At 40.1% G+C, this 24,604-nt stretch overlaps 1 protein-coding gene across 2 annotated transcripts in view; it reads left to right on the forward strand.

The window, feature by feature from the left end:
- Window positions 1–22,789, forward strand: part of apaf1 (apoptotic peptidase activating factor 1) — a 30,104-nt gene extending 7,315 nt beyond the window's left edge. For both annotated transcript variants that reach the window (XM_079818221.1, XM_079818222.1), the window contains exons 12-27: window positions 17–201; window positions 291–417; window positions 501–626; window positions 1,909–2,049; window positions 3,608–3,733; window positions 4,075–4,227; window positions 4,541–4,669; window positions 5,608–5,733; window positions 5,838–5,957; window positions 6,042–6,167; window positions 8,510–8,632; window positions 9,549–9,671; window positions 10,571–10,696; window positions 11,424–11,549; window positions 12,602–12,748; window positions 21,953–22,789. In XM_079818221.1, the coding sequence (XP_079674347.1) occupies window positions 17–201; window positions 291–417; window positions 501–626; window positions 1,909–2,049; window positions 3,608–3,733; window positions 4,075–4,227; window positions 4,541–4,669; window positions 5,608–5,733; window positions 5,838–5,957; window positions 6,042–6,167; window positions 8,510–8,632; window positions 9,549–9,671; window positions 10,571–10,696; window positions 11,424–11,549; window positions 12,602–12,748; window positions 21,953–22,117 (2,169 nt within the window). In that variant the 3' untranslated portion in view covers window positions 22,118–22,789. The remainder of the gene's footprint in view (window positions 1–16; window positions 202–290; window positions 418–500; window positions 627–1,908; window positions 2,050–3,607; window positions 3,734–4,074; window positions 4,228–4,540; window positions 4,670–5,607; window positions 5,734–5,837; window positions 5,958–6,041; window positions 6,168–8,509; window positions 8,633–9,548; window positions 9,672–10,570; window positions 10,697–11,423; window positions 11,550–12,601; window positions 12,749–21,952) is intronic.
- The last annotated feature ends 1,815 nt before the right edge of the window (window positions 22,790–24,604 follow it).

Raw genomic sequence — 24,604 nt, forward strand, 5'->3', positions numbered from 1 at the left:
AATGTTTTGCGTGCAGAATAGTGAGGTGAGACTGCAGTTTCAGGAGTTCCTCTCTCTGAATGGACATCAGCTGGAGCAGAGGCCGTTTCCTGATCTAGTGCAGTTGGCGCTGTCTCAGCCCACGTGCTCCGAGGTTTACAGGCAGGCCTTGATGCAAGCTCGGAAAAGGGCCAGCAGAGGGCAGCTCTATCTAGACTGGGTGTATGTATCCCCCTCTCACTACCTCATACAGTGACTTTCATCTAGTAAATGTGAATTAATTTTGATTGCAAGTGGGATTTGACTCGTAGGAACAAAGATCGTCAGGACAGTTTGTCCCTGCTGGTCATGCATCCCCACCAGCGGTCTGTCTACCATGCCTGCTTCTCCAAAGATGGGAGTAAAATAGCCTCTTGTGGAGCCAGCAGAACATTGCGGGTAAATGTCCATTTGTTCTGACACTGTGCAGTTATTTGTAGATATTTGCAGTAGACTGGCAAATATTTGCCTATTTGTCCTAGGTTTTTAAAACGACCACTGGAGAGAAACTTCTGGAGCTTAAGGCTCATGACGAAGATGTTCTGTGCTGTGCCTTCTCCCCCGATGACCGTTATATAGCAACGTGCTCCAGTGACAGGAAGGTTAAGGTCAGTGTGTCCGTCTCCGTGCCAATTTTATTTGTAGGTCAAATATCTTTTTGTAGGGCAACAGTTCGCTCTAGAATGACTCTTCGCTCCCACTTTGTATTAAGTGGCTTTATACTTTAACATTTAAATGAATCATTTGATACAAAGCACTTATTGTATACATGTATTTACATTGTACTTTTATTTTTAAAAATACATGCAATTACATCTATAAATATTTATCCCTTCCCTTTTTGCCCACCCTTAAAGGGTTAGTTCACCCATAAATGAAAATTAGACCATGATTTACTCCCTGTATATGACATTCTTTTAGACGAATAAAATCGGAGGTATATTAAATTCCTGGCTAATCCAAGCTTTATAATGGCAGTGAATTGTTGCCTTGTTTATGAAGTCCATAAAAGCGCTTTTTTTTTTTTTTTTTTCATCCATATTTAAAACTTTATAGACTAAAATAAGCCATACGCAATTCGACTGGCGGCAAAAGGGTAACCCCCTGACGAGATGTATAGAAGCATCGCAAGCTTTGACGCCTCTTGCGGATAGTGCTGGGCAACAAACTCAAGCCTCTTTATATCGAAATCCTCTGCCATTTCTCTTTAAAAAAAATTGTTTTCGACTTCTAATTCATGACCAGTATTTTGTTTTGCTCTATCCTCTGCGCTTCTGCGTTTGTCAATACGCATGCGTTAAGGGTTACTCTTTCACTGTAAATCGATGTGTACAGCAATCTGCCGGAAGTTGGTTGTTTTGGTGTATAAAGTTAAATATGGATATTTTTCTTACGCAAACGCGCCACTTTGCTTCAGAAGGCCTTTATTAACCCCCCGGAGCTGTGTGGAGCAGTTATATGATGGACAGATGCACTTTTATGGACTTGAAAAACGAGGCAACAATTCACTGCCATTATAAGGCTTGGATTAGCCAAAAATGTAATAACTTTATTCGTCTGAAAGACGACTGTCATATACCTAGGATGACTTGAGGGTGAGAAAATCATGGGCTAATTTTCATTTTTGGGTGAACTAACCCTACCCATACAGCCTAACCTTACCACCTCAATAGCAAAAGGTGTTTTGCAATACAATATGGACACAGTAAGTGCAATGTACTTAATTTGTGGATGCAAATGCATGGTTAAAGCCGCTCAATATAAAGTGGGACTGATTCTTTTAATATTCAACCTCATGTTCCGAATCTGCATGCTGTTTATAATAAAAAATGCTGTGTGGACATTGTTCAAAAATGAGTCCCGAAGAATGAGAAGTGTTTTGTGTTGTAGTTGTGGAACGCTGAGCGAGGTATTCTTATCAAAGTGTTTGGGGAGGAACATGAGGAACAGATAAACCACTGCCAGTTCACCAACACAGGCCGACGTGTCCTGCTGGCCACCTGCTCAAACGACAAATTCACCAACACAAAGGTCTGATGTTTTTAGAGTTCCGAATACTTTTGAATGTATTATTATAGAAATGTATTAACAATAATTCAACGTTTTCTTTTGTAGAATTTGTTTACATTTTATTGTTTATAATACACTTTTTACATCTCATTTATCGGGATGGTTATCATGAACCGGTTCCATTTTTAAAACCGAAATTGCCCAGAACCGGTGATTTTGAGAAACATTTCAATTCCACTTATCAGTTTGTTTGCACATTTGTTTTGTTTTTTTATTTATTTTAATTAACTATTCTAGCTCAAGATTCGTGAGGTGTTGTCTGTCATCTGCACATCCAAAATGTGCTCACAGAAAGTGATTTCTTTCCTTTTGTTTTATCCCGTGCACACAACGACTTCTCATAGTGAATGAATAGTGCATGATAATGAACTGAGTTCTATTCCTCGTCACAGCACATGAACGGACAAATGTGGTTGAAAGACGGTTGAAAATATGAGAGAGCGTGTCTAACAGTACAGGGTCTGTACGGCTCTTAAAGTGATGGCAGATTTTCCTGATGCCGTCTCTGATAACTTTAATAAAACAAAAAAAGAATTCACTTGCTGTTGTAGACAGAATAACTTTTGTAGCTATATATTTGTGATGTATAGCCTATATTTTACTATAAAGTGGTGTTTTTTTTTTTAAATAATTTGTTCAATTATATTTATTTGTGCAATTACTGAGTTTTTTTTGTATAATTTTAATTTATAATAGTTTGGCTTTTTTTCCCTTTTTTTTTCTGCCATGGCATTTTTAAACCATAGGTAAAAGTTCCTTGAGCTAATACAATAACCACTCCAATGACTCCACTTCAACAATGATTCTAATAACTCAGACTTTGCATATAATAATACAAATATATTTTTACCAAATAATATTCTCAATCGCCTCAAGTTACTGGTGTGTGGTAGTGGTGCTCCAAAGTGTTTGATAATTATATCCTCATCTGCGGTTTCTGCAGCCTCCATTTCTTTCCACATTTAGAGGCAGATTTGGTGAACATGAGTAATGAGAATGACAGCTGGTAGGATGCTCACTCGGATCAGCACAGCAGAGAAGGGGAACGGGGCAGCCGTGTAATTTTTTTACAGCTTGTGAAAATTTCAGAGAATTGTGGGAAATCTGTAGGAGTGTGACAGCAGGAGTCTGCAGTTTAGCTGTATTCATTTGAGGGTGCGACAACAGAGCGAGCGCACTGGTGTCAAACCTAATAAGAGCACAGCACCCCCCACCACCCCCAGTGGAGGTGTGAACACAAAAGGGGCATTTTGTGGAATATCTCCGCATGAGGAGTGAAAGAAACACCCTGAAATGAGATTTGGAGAATGTAACGGCAGATGTGTTAAACACAAGACAGTTCCTGCAGACTAAATATGTTTTTCTCTTATTTTGGCTGTCCTGTTCAATAAACCCTGGCAGAGAGATCAAGACCCCTACACAAAGCAAAAAGCATACATTTTTTTCCCTTTCTTCCTGAATCCATGTGGCCTGCCTTTTACCCTGCTTTCATTTCTTTCTGTCTCCATCTTTGCTAAAGCTATGGAACCCCAACAAGCAGACGTCTCAACACACTTTGTTTGGACACATGGAACCTGTCAATCACTGCTGCTTTTCCCCTAATGACGCCTACCTTGCCACTTCATCCAGTGACGGCACCTTGAAGGTGAGGCCATTTCAAAACTGGTTCGCCTATAGTGTAGTTTTTACTTGCATTTAATTATTTTCTTGTACATTTTCTTATTTACTTGGTGTAGCCTATTACTATACTTTTATTATTATAGTGTTAAATAATTTACACTAAAACTGTTTAATTATTTAATTAATGTATAATAAAAAAAATATTAAATATTATTAAATAAGACTTATGATCTACAATTAGATGTTATCTCTTGTCTATTTAAATTCACCTTTTATTAGATAGGCTTAAAGTGCTGGATCATCTTTGGTCAATAATACAGGTGCCCTCTTAATGCGTTTCTTGCACTTGTCTTTTGTATCTGGCAGCTGTTTGAGGTGTCGTCTGCCAACGAGTGGAAATCAATCGACGTCAATAGCTTTTTCCCAGAGAGTGACGATGAAATAAAAGCCATTGTGAAATGCAGCACTTGGTCAGCTGACGGCTCACAGATCATTTGTGCTGCCAGGAACGCTGTGTTTGTAAGTGATTTTGCGAGTGTTGTGAAATGAGTTGGCACTGCCACTCAATATTTTGGAATTGGTGCCTGTAACCGCTTTATTTTTTATTTTTTTTGAAGTCTGATTCACACATTCACACAAACTAAAATTATCATAGGAAAAATCATGATGTTCTTTAATGCAGAAATTAAAGGTATTGCATAAAACATAACTTACTCGTTCGGTTATCTACTCAGGCTGTTTCAAGATTAATATACAGGGTGTGTAGGTGATTGTTTCTGCTTCCCTTGTGCTCATGGTTTGTTTTAACTGTATTGTCTGTGTGTGCATGTAGGTGTTTGATGTAGAGACGTCAGACATGCTGCTGGAGATGAAGACGAGTCGTCTGAGCACAATTCAGTATTGCCACGCGTGTCCCAACAGCAGCCTGCTGGCCGTCGCGCTCTCTCATTACACTGTTGAGGTACGCTACACTGTAGAGGTACGCCACACCGCAGCGCTAAAATGTGCTGACCATTCCTTGTTTGTTACATTAGGCATTTCCAAACGCATTTGTTCTCTTCTAACTCTGGGTTAGGTTTTTTTCCCCCATAAAATAGAATGTGTGACTAACAGACTAATATTAATATTCTCTTAAAATGAATAACTTAAATTATCCTATCTGCTGTTGCTCCTAAATATCATTGTGTCTAAGGGAAGGAATTTAAAAATTAGTTCTTTATATTACACTGTTCAAAAGTTTGGGTCTCTTATCGTCACTAAGTTTGCATTTTATTTGATCAAAAATACAGTAAAAACAGCAATATTGTGATGTTGGTTTAAAAACTTGCATATAAACTAATGTAATTTATACCTGTTCAAAACTGATTTCTGTAATGTGACGGAAGAATTGACTGCTGAGAATTAATTCTAATATGCTGATTAGGTGACCTTTCATAAACCTTTTTTCTGATAAGAATATTAACATTTTTGCTAAAGGCATGATTCTTTTTAATAGTAGGTTAAAAAGAACGGCGTTTATCTTGTCACAAATGTCTTTATGCCACTTGATCATTTAAATGCATCCTTGCTGAATAAGTGTTAATTGCTCTAACTGAACTTTTACATTTTATAAAACACTACTGTTCAAAAGTTAATGGCCAGAGCAGATTTACATGTCTAGAAGTACACAGGACAAGCAGTTAAGGTTACATGCTTTCTCTCAACGTTATTAGCCTCATACATATGTAAATGAGAGCGTTAACCAAGGGTTTACAAACGTACAATATGAAATCTCAAAACCATATTAACTGGATTACACATTATTCATCCTTATTTAATAATTGATTAAAGCATGGAATTAGTTAAGCCTGGCAAATGATGCAAAAACCCACTGTGGTACTAAGGACTGTTGTTTTTCAGCTGTGGAACTTTGAGACCAGTAAAAAGAAAGCCGAATGCAACGGTCACTTGAGCTGGGTTCATTGTGTCCAGTTTTCACCCAACGGCTCGCTGCTGCTGTCCTCTTCTGATGATCAGACCATCAGAGTAAGCTAGGTTTGGTCCCTGTCTTCCTGTAGTGTGACAGTTTTTGCAGTTATTCTTTGAGCATTATCGAACTGTTATCACAACAAGTGTTAACGCTTGTCTAGCTGTGGGAGACGGACCGGGTTCACACCTCCTCTGCTGTGGCTCTGAAGAGGGACACTGATGTTCTCTTCTCCCAGAGTGACGTTACAATAGTGGCACCCGACAGCAGAAACCGAATACAGGTACTGTCTACAAGAGACGAGCATTAAGATGTTTTTTGTTTGATTGCATTTTATGACATGTAATGTTGCATTGTGAACCTTCAGGTACGGACTGGATCCACAGGTGCTGTTCTGTACGAGAGTGAAGAGTTGCCGTCCAGGATTCGCTGTACTTGTATCAGCAGAAATGCTGCTTTTGCGTCCCTGGGAACTGAGGATGGAACCGTACAGGTACTGCAGTTCACCTGTGGGGTATAGTCATTGTCTGCTTGTCTCATCCTAATATCATACTCATTTTGAATGGGAGTCTCTGGGCATGCAAAGCACACTGGGTAAAAATAGCCTTCAGGATGCTTGTGGGTGTTTTGACTCACCTCTGGCAATGAGATTTACCGTGGCTGTCAACTGCACTCAGCCTTCTAATCTCTCGCCCTTCCTTTCCCAAACTTTTCCCTTCTCTCTCGCTCTCTCTCTACTGAATGTCGTCGTGCTGGAGGCAAGCGTTGTCCTCCTGTGCTGTACAGTGTGCTGTAGTGTAATGGATGTGACTGATATGTTTGGGACAGTGGGGAAGCCTAGAGGTAACCGCTGACTGATGGAATGATTGAGTGTTCTCCATCCTCACATTTATTACACCCATTTACTGCCAAACAAACATTTTAGACCCCCCCCCCCTTCCATGTTTTCCACATTGTTAGTGTTTAACAGAGCGAAAGACACAGGTGCATTTTAGACAAGCAGTTAAATGAATGTAAAACATGAATAAAGCAACGAACAACTTTAATATTCCAGGTTCAATACACCACAGGCAATAACTTTTTTTTTTTTTTTTTTTATTAAAATGTATCCAGGTTTGTGTATTTGAACTTACTGAGGTTATTTTTGTGGTCATTATACTATTGGTAGTTGTTGACTATGTATCTAACACTTATGAAGTTTGAATTGCAGCTTGTAAATGCAAGGCTTCACTTCATCTGCAGCAATGATGGTACCATTATAAAACAGCAGAGGGTGCCAGATGGCTACTGAGCAGAATATTGCAAGCATGCTCAACTACTTGCAACTAATGAAATTGTAGTGTTGCGAATGCAGTTAGTCTGTAATGGTGCCTTTCTTGCAGGACCCCCTCCCCCCCAAGGAGAGTCTGGCATCAATGAAATCACAGGAAAATTGAGTTGCACTAGAGAGATGAGGACTGTGTTTGTGTATGTGTGCACAGACAGGAAGAGTGAAAGTTAGACAGTTTCTGAAGAACGTTGGATGGAGAGCCTTGCAGCTGCTGAACTTACAGCGTGATTTTGTGCTGGCACTAGGGCTAGAGACAGGTACAGTGCAGGTATGGCGAGTGGAAGTGTATGCATGACTGTATTATGGGCTGTTCACATTGACTTTTTTTTTTCTTTAAAAAAAATAAAAAATAAATCCGGAATGGTTAATGGGATGGTTCACCCAAAACTGAGAATTCGGTCTTCTACACACCCTCAAGTAGTTCCAAACCTGTACGAATTTCTTTCTTCTGCTCAACACAAGATATTTAGGAGAATATGGGTAACCAAACAGTCAATGGGAACCCTCAACTATGGAAGTGAGTGGGGGCCAGCAACTGTTTGCCTGCCCATATTCGTCAAAATATCTTCCTTTGTTCAACCGAAGAAGGAGAGAATTTCATGCAGGTTTAGATTTGAGGGTGAACTATCCCAAAGAGTTTCCACCAAAAATATAAAGTTTTAAAAATGTATTGTAACATTGTTTTAATAATTTGATGGTGTTTAAAAACTGACATTGAAGTTCCTTGAGCACCAAATCAGGATATTAGAATATCTGAAGGATGATGTTACCTCATTATTTGTGTGTTCTGTACACATTAATCCATGACTTCTGAATGTGCTTTTTCACAGCATTTGATCCTAGATTGACACCCACATAAGACCAGAACACCAGCCTGCAAGCACACATACCTCCCTTATTTTACTTTTCAAAAACACCGCACACGCTCCCTTAGCCCCAGGCAGCTTTAAGTTTACGTTCTGAAGTTTTGGATGCAGCAGAGAGGGCTGATAGTCAGTCTGGTTTTCCTGAATGCCTGACAGAGCGGCTAACTGATTCGCCTTCAAGTGTTCTCTTATAAACTGCTTTAATCACATTTACATGACAGGATATAGATACATTAACTGCCAAAGTTTGAGATTTATAACTGTCATTAGTGGTTTATACATTTAAATGTTATTTTGAGGTTTATGCAGGGTACAACTATCTGTAGTCTTTTACATCATGCATTCCTTGCCAAAGCCTTAATTCTCTCTGATTGAATTTCTCTCCTTGGCTTTAAGGATTTGTCATATCAATGTCACATTTTTCTCCCCTGTCCTCTTTAGCTCTTTTTATCTAATCATGCAGGGTTTTTTTTTTTTTTTTTTTTTTCTGAACTTTGCTATCACATTTTTCTCAATTTCAGTTGTAGTAAACGTAGTTATAAAAAATTTGAAAAATGCATAATTGTACACAAGTAATCACACATGCATTTGCAACTTATTCTGCACTGCTAATTTCACTTGTTTTTATATTCTCTAAAGGTGTTGGAGGTTCCATCTGGAAAAACAGTGAAGCTCTCGGGTCACACTAAGACTGTTCACCACTGTCAGTTCACTGAAGACAGCGAAACCCTCATCACATCCTCAGAAGATGCTACTGTCCGGGTAATTCACTTGCAGCTGTTTCTCAGTTGAGATGGGAGGAAAATCCTGTAAAGAATTAAACGTATGCCACATAGACCTTGTCCCAAATGGCATACTTGCAGTGTTGTGGACTTAAAATGGCCGACGTGTGTCTGTTAAGTCCAGAAGACCGCAGGGTGTCCCATTTGTCATTTTTAGGTTTCTAAAGGGTGCTTGCGAGTACCCCAATTTTGTCAGATTGTGACACTTTTGCTGAGCTCGCACTAAAGCGAGCTTCACAGCAGACTTCTATCCGGCAGTCAAAAGTGCCATTATGTCACGAAAGTGTGGACTCTGAGGAAGATTGTGAGGGCCTGGGGTTCCATTTGGGACTGGTCCATAGTCAAGTGCAAAGAATTGTCTATCAGGGAATCTTTGCACACCGCTTCATGTTCAAACACCTGCTTGTATGAAATCTTTCTTTTCCCTTTCATCTTATGCAAAGTTTAAGTGTGGACAGATTAAATTGTCTCTGTGTTAGGGTTTTGCACCCCTTTTTTGTTTTTTTTGCATTTCTGGTTTTGAGGGCAGTTGAATGACAAGTCTACTGATTTGCAGGTGCACATGCTCATGAACTCCTGCTGCAGCTGTTCTGTTAGTTTGAGAAGTTTTAGTCAGTTGGTCATTAGTGCTTATTGATTCATTGTGTTGATGACAAGCGGGGGGAGGGGGGATTTAAGTAATTGATGGTTGTGAACAGCTGCATGCCTGTTAAAATTCAGTAAGAATGGATGGTGACAACCATTTAGACCTTTTTAGGACATTTGTAGTTGGATGAATGTTTGTTTAACCCCAAACCAATACTTCAGTACTAGATTCTTTTGCATACCTGTTTCAAAAGACCATTACATGTCAATTCTTAAATTTTGAGAGAATGAACATTTTTGCCTGTCTGCAGGTGTGGAAGTGGAGGACTGGTGAGTGTCAGGTGCTGGAGGGTCATAAGGAGCCAGTCAGGAAGTTCCACTTTTTAAACTCTTCCTCTCATCTATTCTCGTGGTCCTTTGACGGCACCGTTAAGGTAATTGCAACCTCTACCTTCTGTTCTCTTATTTTTCTGAATTGCCAATGAATGCATATTAAGCACATGCAGAGTGTGAAAGATGACGTGAAGACCTAATTTAGCTAGTTTCTATTGCATGTGACGCTTTTAGTACAAACCATCGTTGTCAAGGCCAAATTGTGGACTGAAAGCAGTCAACCATGATAATGAGGTGATGCATGTAGTTAAATGCTTGTGAACCGCTTTAAGATCTCAATGGCAGTAGGCATTTTAGTTCACCCCAGTTCAAGTCAGGGCTTCTGTGGAAAAGATTGTTTGCATGGTCCCCAACTTCCTGCCACTTTTCACAAATAGGGTACAAAATTGGATCTTCAATGCTTAAAGTGGGCATTAAATAGTTGTAATTGTCCAAAAAAAGCTGCTTTATTCACGTCACAATAGAGGCAAGTCAGAGAAATGTTGCCAACGTGAGTGGAAGCCACTTTGATGTATACATAATTTTTTTTAAATTCATGTTGTAATTGATCCTTTATAATAAACAGTACATTATCCCATAAATAAGAATTGCCCATTTAGATTTCATGGAGACTTTAAAGTCAATGAGGTCAAGCTGTTTTCATGGAACGATTGCTGAAAAAGGCGACATTTAATGTTAGGAAGGCAAAGTAAATTAGCTTTTCTATTTTCTGTTTGTTTTTGTAATTGTGTAATGTTCTAGCGATGAATTAAATTCAATAGACATTTAATGAAACCCTTTTTTTTTTAAATCAATTCAACAGATTTGAATACATCTGTTTCTTGGATTATTAATTTGTTTTAATTGTTTAAAATCATTCAATCATGGGTCACTGAAGTGTATGATATTCATGGAAAGCATCTCTTGCCATTTTCATCTAAAGTAGTCTGTTTCTTTGCAGGTCTGGGATTTGAACAAAGGGCAGATGCTGCAAGACCTTGTGTGTCATAAGGGTGCTGTCCTGTCATGTGATGTGTCTTATGACGGATGGCTCTTTGCCACAACCTCTGCTGATAGGACTGCTAAGGTCAGCGAAAAGAAGGCACAAATTCATACATCAGATCAATGTCGCGGGACAGGATCTTCTTTACATTAAAGTGTCTCAGCTTCTTCTGTGTCTAGTTCCTGGGCTCTGACTTGTCAAACACCTGTTCCTGTTACAACGCTAGTTTGTTTAGTCTAGATGCTCTAGGATTCTGCGTTGGTACGGGGTAAGGACTGTGCTAGGTGACTATCAGGAGTAGCTTTACTGAGCCCAGGGTGTTCACTTTAATGATGTCACTTGTGGCCAAATACTGGCTAATTAACTCTGCGTGAGTGCAGTACACAAACAGAGGACGCTACGCTTGTATCACGCCTGTGGTATCAGAGGTCCAGCCTGCTCACCTGAGAGTGTGAGATCAATTTCTCCGTCTGTGTGACACCGCCTCTACCAGAAGAGCTTTCTAATGTGACGCCATGTTCACGTCTGTCTGCCAGACCTTCTCGACCACCAGAGAGGGAGGATGGCAATGTGAATTGAGTGCTGATCATTTCATGCCAAATGGACCTACCTCAATGACTAACTCTGACTAAAATTAGATTCTTTCTCAAGCAGCAGTTTAGCCAAAAATGATATTTGCTCACCCTTGTGGCATTCCCATCCATTTTATTAACCTTTTCACAAAGAGATCGCTCAATGAGATTGGATCTCTTCAAATGTTTACACAACACTATTCAGTTTTGCTTATGACTGCTGATTTTTGTTCCCTAAGGTATGGAGCAGTGCCTCGTGGGAGATGATGTTTTTGCTGAAGGGACACAAGGACTGCGTCCGTAGCTGCAGATTTTCTTGGGACAACAAGCGACTTGCAACGGGCGACGACAACGGAGAGATAAGGGTGAATAAATTCTTAAACGGTTTCATCTGTGTTAAAAAGGAATAAAGATCTGATCGTGGCCTTGATAAGATTTCAAAAGGATTTTGGTATGTTTATTTTTTGGAGGTCAGATTATACTAACTCTTCCTTTTTAAGTTTGAATTTCTAAAAAGAAATGCTTTCTGAATTCTCATACTCAATTAACTGGTTTGGTAGTAAAGCTCCTCTCAGATCTTTGTAAAAAGTCTTCAAATTAAAGATACAGAATCTCTGATCTTCAACCCACTATCAGTCTGCGTTTCTGATAGCGGTGCTCCTGTCACTTCTCATTTCCATGATCATAAGAGTAAAATGTTCTTGTAGAGACTCAATTGTTCTCTAAACATGCTTGGTGTTAAGGTAATAACAGTGGTACAAACATAAGGGACAATGGTTTCCCTAATTGCAGAATCCTTGTAAAGGTTGTCAATTATGGTGAAATTTTGAAACTCTGAATGTGCTGACATTTATGGCCACGTTGAGCGTAAACGGAGGTGTTTGAATTAATACCGATATTAAGATAAGCGACATATGGACAAATGCATTTTGATGACACAATTCTCAAAACTCCGTATCCCCTGCTTGTCACTTCTGCCAAACTGTCTGTCTCGCTCCGAGCTTCTCTTGCTGGGAGACGGCCCCCAGTGCTCAGAAGTGTAAAGGAAAGTTCTACCTCATCAATTAAAGATGCTGCTCGCAGAGAGAAGGAGGAAAATGGGGAAAGTGAGAACCACAAACGGAGAGCGAGAAATGCTGTTATAATTCATGGCCTGTGGTGCTGTTTTTCAAAGCTCACGTCTCTATTATTTAACACTGTTTGCTGCCACTGAAAAACACCAAGCGTGAAATGCGTACATCACAGTGTAATGTCTGTAAATGTCTGTTTCTCAAGCGATTTCTGATCAAATTCACACAAGAAACGGTACTGCATTGTAAATAAACACTTTGTGGATCTACTTTTTATTGTGCTGTATTGTATGCATTTTGATTCTTTTCTTTTGTGTAACATTGTTGTATGGTTTTGTGTCTTGAAGCTGTGGAGCATGCTGGATGGAGCTCTCCTGAAGATCTGTTCTCGGGACACTAAGGACTCCATGGACTCTTTCCACGGCGGATGGGTGACCGACCTGCACTTTTCCCCTGATAACAGAGTACTCGTCTCTACTGGCGGATACATTAAGGTACATGTAAACAATTGAATCTATATAAATGTGCAAGCAAACAATTGTGGGTTCTTTAGGCACCCTGAAAAAGAGGGTTTAGTCTGTGCTACATGTTTATGACTGATTCACTAGATGAAAAACCTACCCAAAGACCGCATAACCAGTGTAGCCCTATTCTTAAAAGAAATGCCTTTTGAGTTTACGAGGCAAACATTTGAATTGGTCTGAAACTGCCATGTTGAATGAAATATTGAGATCAGCCTTAATTCAGACATTATTATTGGCGCAAAAGTAATACTCGACTGCCCTGCGTTCTTTGAGGTATCAAGTCTTATTTGTAACTTTTAAAGTGCAGCCTTGCCTAACAGGACAGTCTTGTGATGTCATTTCATCTGTATTATCAGGCAGAAATGTGTCCAGTCGCTCATGTCACAGAGGCACATTATCATGTCAGGAACTGAGCGAGACTGACTTCCATCAACAATGTCACCCATTATCCATCACCCATTGCGACTTCTTTATTAATATACTCAGAGCTGTCTGTACATTGTGCAAGTGTCACAGGCGTAATGACGCTTTATCACACATCAATCTGTCAGTTCATCAAATGCGTCTGCATCGGGCTGCCCCTATGCTCCTGACCCTCTGCGTGAGCGACGGGTCCGTCGGAGACCCGATAATAAGCTCTGATTGATCACCGGCTGTCTTCTCACTCAGGATCCCGCTGTCTGTAAAATCGCATGCTTCGGTTCCACATCCCCAGCCAAACCTCTTTATTAGACGAAGTAAATCTGTTACGACCACACAAAGGAAGGTGTGCGAGACGTGACTCGTCACGCTGTGCTTCCTGCTGGAGATGCGCTTGTTACGATTTTGAGAATTTACGTCGCCTGCAGGATAGTAATATATTCGGAGCAGATGTTGTGTGAAGTCCGTGGATCATTTTTGGCCGACTAGCCTACTGTGTCCTGTAAAGGATCCCTGGGTGTATTTCCCTTCCATATTTTATAATTTGCTGTCATCTCGGATATGTGCCAAAATTAGCAGTTACCACGTTGAGTTGTGGTTCAAGTTCGAATCTAGCCTGCAATGTTATTCTCACTATCTTCGCCTTTTAGACATTTGTGTAAATGTTAAAACGTGACCCAGAGAATTTTTTTTTTTTTTTTTTTTTTTTTAAGAATGATGTAATGACATCAAGTTCTGTTAAACACCCGCTTTAGCTTGTCATTCAGGCAGCAGGAAGAGTCTTGTACATATCGCCATGCCCGAGCTTGTTCAGCATGGCAGATCTCTGCATTCACTTTGAGGTGATCTGCCTCGGTCTCATGTCTTTTGATGCGTGCCTTCTGTTGTTTGACGGTGACATGTTTCTATCTGTATCGGGCCGTCAGCAATGTTTGTTCTTTGACATGTTTGCAGTTCAGTCCATCCGAGTACAAAAACGTCTGACGTTGGCCTGCTGCCATCATAAACTGTTATTTTTATAGAGGTTTAAGTATACAGTAACAGTTGTGCTCATAAGTGAGGTGTTAACATTTTAATAGCATTAGTCATAAATGTTGCTTTTCACTGCTGCAGTTCAGCAAAACTACTTTAAAATATCATTAAGTGGCTCTTTGCGGTACTTTTTAGGCAGTTGAAATTGACTTTTTCTGATGTCACATTGTGATTGACAACCCTAGTTTCAACCACTATGATTTTCACTACATGATTCTCAACAAAAAGAATTGACAATAACTAATTTTTGCGATATTTATAGCAATGTGAAATAAATTGATTAATTGGCCAGATGCTACTTGGATGATTTGGTTTATATTCACTCAAAATACAAGTTTAGGGATGTGGATATTCTAACTGTAACTACAAAAACGACTTCCTGACAAATGGGGTGTCCATCAACAGCAAGCGCCAAACAAACTTGTCTTTTTTACTCCGTCCCCGGCAGTGGATGGTGCGTCTCTAGCTTGCACCTTGCATGTCCTCCATGATTTTGAGCGGCAGTAGTAGCCACATGACTGACAAATGCACGAGCGCGATTTGGCTTGATTCACAAATAACAACTTTCGTGTTCTTGTGAAATCTCATTCAGCGCTAATAAAGCTCTTAATGCTATTGTGATGTCCAGTTTCTCAAAACAAAACTGGTCAAAAAAAAAATTGACCCTGCTTTTATTTAAATGCTTTTTAAAAAGGTTTGTTGAACTGCTTAATAGTGAATGTATGTACAAGAATAATGTAGTGAAAGTTTTTCTGCTGTGCGTTTGAACAACTATTGCATTATTCTTAATATCTGATTGATGTATGCAAACACCGAAAACGGCACTAGGGGATGGATATTGTTGGACTTCATCAGTCTGTCTTGAATTCCTCCCTGACAATCTTACTGGTTACATCCAAGCGAAGTTGAACACTCATGTTGGCATAGGATTTTTACACATTGCATGGGTAATATTAAAACAATATAAACCTTCATTAAGTCAGTAGCAGTATATTGTGACACTGACACCCCTAACTGAAACCAAATGTAGCCTGAATCGTTAAAAGCGTAATCGGTCCCTTCTCCAGTCCAACCCACGTATCCACAGAGGACAAATCAGCAGGGCATCTGTCTTTTTATATACACACATGCGTCTGGTGCGCTATCCTTCTGGGGACTCGCCATAGGCGTAATGGTTTTTATACTGTACAAACCGTATTTTCTATCCCCCTACCCTGCCCCTAAACCTACCCATCACAGGAGACATTCTGCATTTTTACATTTTCATAACTCATTCTGAATGATTTATAAGCTTTTGTGCCCATGGGGACCTCAATTTAGGTCCCCACGGTGACATGAGTCTGTCTATAGTCAGGTTGAAGTCCCCACCAGGCTAGAAAAACATGTACACACACACACACTTCACTTCACTTGTCTGTGTTTTCCTTTCAGCCTTGTTTCAGTCTCATTCATCAGGATGTCTGTTGTCGGCATCACCCTACATCTTTATTTGCATCTCTCTTTTAAAAATTTTTTTTTATCTAGCCGACAGATTCCGTGGTGACGTGTAGTGTCGTTCTTTATGCATGTTTCATGCGTGTATGAGTCTGGATAACTCATTTTGTCTCTGAGAGGTAAATGTTTTGTGCGTGTTTGAGTGGGCCTTTTATAAAGGCCTCCTTTTCATTTAGCTTTCACTCATAAAAGACAAATGGTTATTGTAGCTGCGGGTGTGAGTGACAAAGCGTTCCTTCGCATGAGACTGAAATATTTCCTGGAGAATAGGACAAACGGATGAGGTCAGCCAGGATATTACACCTTTACTGAGGAAGAGGCATTAAATCACACAGCCTGATTCCCTTTCTCCCACACACGCATATAGTGTTTGTTCTCTGGAGGATTTGGCTGCTGTTCGGAGACTCCTAGTAATTCACACACATTAGCTCCAGGGCATCCAGACCTTCACCTGTACCAGACAGAACGCTTATATCACAGCACTTTATTGCACTGTTGAGTCTCGCAACAGCATTCACCTGCTAATAAGAGACTCTGTTTCCTTTCCTTTGTCTGTTTCTACTGTCGAACAACGGTGAGAAAAGCGATTTGTTTTGTAGCGGTAGCAACACTTGGGGCCGTTGGGTGTGGATGTGTAACCGAGGCAGGGAGATGGACTTGTTCTCGTCCCGCTGTCAGGACCGTTGTTTATACACAGTGTTCACACCCATCCTTGACAGTCATTAGATGGCGACTGAAAGAAGAAACTGGGGGAGAATAGAGAAGGGGTTTGGTAGTGATGCAAAGAGTCGCTGGGTGTTGAATTTTGAGTCGGTTTATTAACTTTAAGAAATTAGAACCTGCTGTTTCTAATTTGAAATCCCAAGTCAACGAATTTAAGGCAGCTTTGGTAAATTGGATGATGTAACTGGAAAAGAGTCTTTAAAGAGGATTTAAAGGAACAAACAATAAATCTAAATTATTAATCCTATTTATTCGATAAATGTCATTGCACTCCACTTTCTTTTTGAAAATGGGCTCATTTTCCAACTCCCCTTAGAGTTAAACAGTTGAGTTTTACCGTTTTCGAATACATAGAGCTGATCTCCGGATCTGGCGGAAGCACTTTTAGCATAGCTTAGCATAGATCATAGAATTCGATTAGACGTTAGCATCTCACTCAAATGACCAAAGACTTTTGTCATTTTTCCTATTTAAAACAGTACACGATGTAACTACAGAAGAGTCCAAAGACAGACGGAAAATTTGAAATTATTTTTTCCTTCCCTAGGCAGATATGGTGAGGAACTATACTCTCATTCCTGCGTAATAATCAAGGAACTTTTCTGCCATACCATGGGTGCAGCAGGCAATATTACACAGCGCCTGAAAATAGGCTAACTTCCGTCAACACCATGGATGTCACTAGGCCCTTTTTAGGGGGGCTTCAGCCTTTCAAACATATGCAACTGGCGGGAGGCTTCGGCTTCACCCCTTTTATCTGCGTTAATCAGCGTGTTCTTCAATCCGCTGTGGTGTGTGCGTTGATCTCAGCCTCATTTGTCTGTCCCTGCTCGTCAAAATATTTGAGAAAAACCAATCAAATCAGAGTAGGTGGGCTTTGTTCACACAGAAGCTGCTGAGCACGAATTTAAGCAGGACTCAACGTCAAGTGCGAGATATGTAGCTAAATAAAACGTTTCATATTTGACAGCTACCTCTTTAAGTCAGAAATGGTAAACAAATGACAAATATTCAGGCAAATTAATAAATTTGTCTAATTTTGCCATTTTGATTTGAAATGGGCCCATGTAATGTCAGGGTACCCGCGGGATCTTAAAAAGTCTTAAATTTGACTTGGTGAAACCTGCAGATACCCTGCATTGTTAATATTTCTTGTTTGTTAACTATATTATAAAAGCTGTTTTCAGATTAGGCATAAGATTAATAGTAATGAATGTGTGCATATTGTAAATTAATAATTCCATTTGTAGCTCTCAGTAAATAAAAAAAGTTCAGCTTTTTTCAGCTTGTATTGGGCATAAGATTAGTAGGCTAATGAATATGTACATTGTGAAATTAATTTAATACATTTAGTTACCTAGCTTGCCTGTTAGCCTTCGAAAATTATTCATAAAACATAAATATCAGTTAAACATATGTTTACTTCACTGACAAATGGATAAAATTGATCCGTCATATCTGCCCACTGACATGTTCTGAACGCCAAAAATTTGATAATAGCTTGAAAACCATCTTAAAATGCACGTGTAGATCATAGAAATAAACATGTTCTTGAGGGGCCATGCCCCCAAAACGAAATGATAAACAGCCAATATCCTAATATGCATACTAATAAGCTACTAGTTAATAGTGGGAATTGGACCCTAAACTAAAGTCTTACCATTTGTTTTCCTTTTTTTTTTTTTTTTTTTCATACCCTCATTGGGGGCTGAGCCCCCCTAAAATGAAAATCCTAGAATTGCCCCTGGTCAACACAACCAACGTGACAACCTGCTTGCACAGGGAGCGTGCTGGGGACTATTTCAGGCGCTGCGTAATATCATCGCTCCTGTTGCACCCATGGTATGGCAGCAAAGTTCCTTGATTATTACCAGACCAAAGTTTACCAAAGTTCCGTGGATTATTACTACCGCCAGATCCGGAGATCGGCTGAATGGATTAGAAAACGGTAAAACTCAACTGTTTAACTCTAGGGGAGTTGGAAAATGAGCCTATTTTCAAAAACAGTGGAGTGCTCCTTTTTAAAGACTTCTTCCTTTTGTTTGTAGGTCAAATAAGCATTTGCTTTTTGAAGGTTTTTTTTTTTTGGTTGTAGTATTTCATTATGTAATAGTTTCTGAGAGAATTCACTCAGCCTATTGGCTTCAATGTTTGCCAGTGGCAGAACAAGCACTTGTACCGCAGGAAAGCTTGACACAGATCGCAACACCTGTCACTGCTCTGCTTTCTACATTTCTTTTCTGTGCGGTGAAGGGAATAAGGGCTGCTTTGGATGCATGGCTAAAGTGGTACGTTTTATATAATTGTTTACAAAACACTTTTACTGAATGGAACATAGTTGGCCAGTTCAGTTATGTATCCAAGCCCTTTGAAACAACATCCGATTGGTTTGTGTGAGGAACAGACCAAGCAGTGGTTTGCTTGACGTTTGGGTGAGTAGATTTCATTTTTGGATGAATGGTCCCTTTTAACTCACTATTAAAATGTCATCACACACCCATGTCCTAGTGTATTTGCTGAGCGATGTCCTCCGTTTTGTCCAGAGGGGAGACGTTTGACTTTGAGAGAAATGGCTTTTTGTCAGACATCGGCCATTGAGAAGACAACCTTGAGAGCAAATGTACCTTTTTACAAATTTGCTCGGAGCACCTCATAAACCGTGAAAAAGCATTTTTGCTCAAGTTTTAAACGGCGCGATTTCTCTGCCGTCCTTTTGTATAGACAGAATTTGAAATGCCACAAGTTATGTTTTTCAATCAGATTGACTCGTCATGACCAATGAAAGTGATCTGAATGTTTAGCTTCAGGCAGGTGGACACGCGTTGTGTGATTTTTGGCCCTGGCTCCTGACAGATGACCTGTCAAAGCGTGTTCATCTGGTAAAAAATGCTATGGATGGGGTAACCAGACGTCCTGTTTTTCAGCTCTATTATTAGTGTCCAGACTTAGAATATGGGACAATTTTTCATTTCCTAAATTATCTTTGCTAGGTGATCCTAAAAGTGAGTTGTAGTGTTTTTTTCACACGAGACTGGCTACCTTTGATTAGGCTAATGTCGTCGTAGTATATTGTGGAGAGCAAAAATCGATAACGAATCGTGATTGGACTATACTGAGTAAAAGAGAAGGCGAAAGTAGGAAAGAAAAGGGATCGTGTCTGCATCAATATTTTAGCCTTTGAGGTCTTAAATGAATAATGTAGCTTTGAAGTCTGAGGTGGGCCCTCTTGTGTTTTCCCCCCTGCTCCTGATGTGCAAGTATAGTAGAGGTACAGTATATGGTGCTGTTCTTATAAGTGCATGCCGGAGCACAAAGCATGATGAAAACAAATATCAGACTTGATTTCTTGAATTGTATAGTGAAAAATCGATTCTGTAATTGCAAACATATGATTCAAATGTGGTGGTAGGAACAAAAATGATTAATGGCAACACTGTAAGCTTTTATTTTGTAGTTTAACACTTTAGTTGCAAATGAGAATACAAGCAGAAGTGCAGTACAGAAATGAGTCATTCACGGTCCAATCTGTTCTCTGGGTGTGATTGCGTTTTATGTGGAGATGTTTTAGTTTATGGGGAGATGAATTGTGCTCAAGATCATCTGCAGTGGGCAAACAAAGCTGCATGAAAAACCCAGTCTTGTTGGTGTTCTGTAACCCAGACCTCGCAAGGAATGAGAGCGAGCTAGTAACAGGGTTACTGTGGTCACTTCCTCTATACCCCTGGGCGCGTCACTCAACTTCACAGCACCTCCAAGGTCAGAGGATGGCGGGTGACCTCTGATCTTCAGACCTCAACCATCCCTGTCAGCGTGTGTGTAAATGTCATTTCTCAGGAGGAGATTTACAGTCCATGACTCATTTTAATCATAAAAGGGTCCTTTTTTTTTTAAAGGGTTATTCATGCAACACACGCTCCTTGAACCAATCACTAGTTATATGGTGCCAGACTGACGGGATGTTCTCCTGATTGAGAGTCCAATGATGTCCTGTCCCCTCTGCCGCAGATCTTTAAAAAAAACAACTTCTTGAATCTGCCCATTCTGCTTTTGCTACACGCACATAATTATGCTACACCTCAACCCGAGGACACTGTGGCCTTAGAAGTCAGATGAGGAAAAAACAATCGATTTGTGTTTAAGGTGCACATTCATGCATTTGGAGGAGTAGATGAAAATAAGCGTGTGAGCCTTGGCCTTGGCCAGGTGAATAATTGAAGCAGGTATTGGTCCTTTTTTATTGTTTTGTTTTTTCCCCTCCCCACCCCCTCTTACAGTTGCGTTATAGCACTTCTTAGCATGTTGTCTGGGAAAGAGCGCATAACCCTGAATTTCTTAGGCGTTTTATGTGCCTTATGTGTTTTTTTGCAAGCAGAATGTGAATTTTGTGTCAGGACCGAAAAGGTGGCGTTTCCATCTGCCGTCACATTTGGTCTGTAGTCTTTACGCTGACATCAAGACAGTGAATAATGGGTTGATGTGCAAGCGTAATGTGGTAGTGTCCTATTTATGCATGGAAATGGCATTTGATGTTTTTTTTTTTTTTTTAAAGATGCACCCCCATCAAAACACTTAATTTGCACAGTGCTCAGAGCGTCTGCTGAAGTTGTTCTGTTACAGAGCAACTTTCCTTCACTTTTTAAAGGGTACTACAGAGGAGGCCAGGTGGTTGTGTTCATCCTGACTGAGTCAAACTGCATTTACAAACTCAAGCTCGGTTTTAAAAAGATCCATTGTTTTACCTACTGTTGTTCTGTGCGTTTGTTTGTAGTGACAATGTGTAATGTTTTGAAAGTAGTTTTGTTGGCTGAGGAAGATCTAATAATATAAAATAATTTGAGTCCAGCACCATCTGTGTCTGCACGAAGGTATGGTTTGAAGGTTCAGACAAAAGGGTGGGCCAAACACTGTTATTGAGTGAAGGCAGAACGCAGACTATTTTGGGGGGTGGGAAAAAAGCTTGGCCATCAGGCAAAGGGAAATGTGTTGAAATGACTCAAGCAATGTGCTGTACCTGCACGCGGCAGTCACGTCCCTTCTCTGGCTGCTTTATTTTTTGAGGTTTGGTATGCCGGGCAGAAGACTATCTGGGCGGTGAGATTTTAACACAAAGCCGTAAATTGTGCAGAACGAGCCTGTTAAATGCGAACAAGAGCCATTAATTCACAAGAGCCGCGTGATTAACGAGTCTGCCGGGGGTGCCGTGTTTGCGCATCTGCACGCAGAGGGCGTAAAAACAAGCACTGCGGTTGGAGGCATCTGTTGTCATCGACGATGACGGTTCGGCCGGTAGCGGCACGGTGGCCTCATTTTGTCAGCGTGCCGAAGTGACAGCGGAACCGTTACCCGCCAGTATTCGCAGTCATTTAGCAGTTGTGGGTGGTGGGGTGTTGGGTTGTTTGAAGTTTTCAAATGTTGTGCTGTTGGTAAAAAGCTGTTTTTATTTCTTATGACACAGACTTTGACCCCAGTGAATTTTGCTCATCGTATTTGTTTTTGTTGTGGCAGTGGTGGAGCGTGGAGACGGGAGAGTCCCTGCAGACGTTCTACACGATGGGAGCCGATCTGAAGAAGATCCACGTGTCCGCCGATTTCACTACCTTTTTGACCGTGGACAGCATTGGAATCCTTTATGTTTTAAAGAAAGTTGAGGGAGAAATTGTAGGTGTTTGAGAAATTGTCTAAAATTGTGGGTTGGACTAGGTTATTTTTTTTTTAAATTATATATTTTTTTTAAACCGATGAAATTTGGCGGTTGGGTGGGGCTTGTGATAAAATTAAGTTTAGTAAAAACATTTTTTAAATATGCCTTGCTGATGTTTCAATGTTGTTTACTATGACAATCCGTCTTTGATATGAAGGCTTTTTTGTGTGTACGCCTCCCACTGTGGGATTTCCTCTGAGCCCATGCATTGGAACCGATGCCTTAATGTCTAAAAATATATGTGAAAAGCACATTTTTGGCTGTGTTTGTAAGGCTTGGGTGAAACGCAGCCGCTGCAAATCAAACCTAAGGCCTTTTAAAGTGGTTGGCTGTTAAATGAGGCTTTTGAGGTGCACTACCTTATGACTACAAACTTGATATTTAATGTACGTGGAGAGGCACACTCGTGTGAGTGATGTAGCAAAGTAGTTTCTCAGTAAGTCTTGAGAAACGATGAGGAATCACAGGGATTTCAGCATTGTCTGGAACAAAAACTAAGTTTATGGTGCTTACAATAAAATGTGTAATGATCCTAAAGTGCTGTAACACTGTCGGATTACCAAAGTGTGAATGTGTAATTGAATTAGGCACTTATGTATGTCTTAATGTGAATATAAATTGAAATGAACACAGAGACAAGTAGTCTGTCTGTTATTGATCATATGGTTTATGTGACTGCGCTTAATTTGTGTTTGTTCCCCAGTGCATGAAAGTGGATGGAGTTGTGGATTTTGAAGTACTGTACACTGTAAAAAAAATGACGTCTCCAATTCAACGTTTTCTAGTGATTGGTCACGTGTACATTTTTCAGGTGGCCAAATGGAATTTCTGTGAAACAATTTAATTAACAGATAATCAATTTGGCTAACTAAAAAAATTGAGATGCGACCAGTGAGTAGAAAATGAAATTGGACACTTTTTTTTTTTTTTTTTTACAGTGCATTTAAAAAAAGGTTGAGCGTTATTGAATGTGTGCTTTTTCAGCGCGAGAGGGAAGAGGACGCTAATGCATGGCCGTGCTGACACAGCAGTGGTCACGCTCCGTCTGTTTCTGACACTTCCTGTTGGCAGCTGGCTGATGAGAACCGACAGCACGCTGTCATGTCCAAATGTCATTGTCAAGCAGAGCTGCGACAATAGATTGCAGAAGTTGTTTGTGTGAGAAATGCTTGTAGTTTGTAGAAGCAGGGGCTTGGTCCAGGATTGCATGTAGAGCGGGTTTGTTTTGGGCTGGAGCAGGAATTTGAGTCGGTGAGGTGAGGAAGCAAAGCCAGGTGAGTTAAGGGTGGTGTGATTGTGCGTTCCTGGTCAAGAATGAGCAGTGTTGAGAAAGTTGCTTAAATGCCTTCTGCTATGTTATGGGCAAATATTGGCAGAAGTGTGTATTGTTTTCTTTGAATTTGGACAGCTTTTGTTTTTGGAGCGGATTGATTGAGTTTATGTGCATGGTTTTACAGTAAAATTGTGATGCACATAAGGTGATATCAAGGAGGCCTGCAAGCAATCCGTTAGAAAAAGCTGTGCAAATTGAAAGAGAAGGTGATCCAATATTTGGTGTTTAATAGAGCATTAATGTTACGAGTTGAAAAGGCTGCATTTTTGACCAGGAACATGGCACAATGGGTAAGTGGTATAGTGCTTCTAATCTTTGTTCCCTGTATCTGAAGTACTGTACATTTTGTGATGTTCATTGTACGCCTAATTGAAGTCTTGCAGTGTGTTCTGCTGATTTGAATGAGGTGTTGTAATGATGCAAAATGTGTAGTGGTTGGGATATATGGGTTGAAGTTGGAGCTTTGTAATTGTGCTCCTTGACACCCAGTGCTCTGCACATGTTGTATGTGTTATTTGACACTGAGCTGAATGAGGTGTTGAATAAGAGACATACAAAAATGTGCAGGGAGTGTCAAGGAGCATGATTTGAAAGCATGGGGTTAAAGGATTGGTTCACTTTTAAATAAAGTTTTGCTGACAATTTACTCATCCCCATGTCATCCAAGATGTCCATGTCTTTCTTTCTGCAGTTGAAAAGAAATTAAGGTTTTGGATGAAAACAGTCCAGGGTTTTTCTCCATATAATGGACTTCAATGGGCTCCAAATGGTTCAAGGTCCAAATGACTGTTTCAGTACAGCTTCAAACGATACCAGATGATGAATAAGGGTCTTATCTAGTGAAACGATCAGTTTCTGCAAGGAAACCAAGCAGTATTTCTGCTATTATTTTACCTCTTTTCAGATGAATGTGATCGTCTCTGCCATAACTTCTGGCAAGTAAGGTCAAATTAGATAATGGTCATAGATATATCAATAGTAGATGCCTCATTCTACTGATCTGTGCAGTCGCTAATGAGGCATCTATGACTGATATAATTTGACCTTACTCGCCGGAAGTTATGGCGGAGCTCAGAGATGATTGCGTTTGTCTGAAAAGAGGTCAAATAATAGCATAAATACT

Source organism: Gobio gobio, assembly GCF_949357685.1.
Source record: "Gobio gobio genome assembly, chromosome: 5".
In the NCBI taxonomy this organism is placed as follows: Eukaryota; Metazoa; Chordata; class Actinopteri; order Cypriniformes; family Gobionidae; genus Gobio; species Gobio gobio.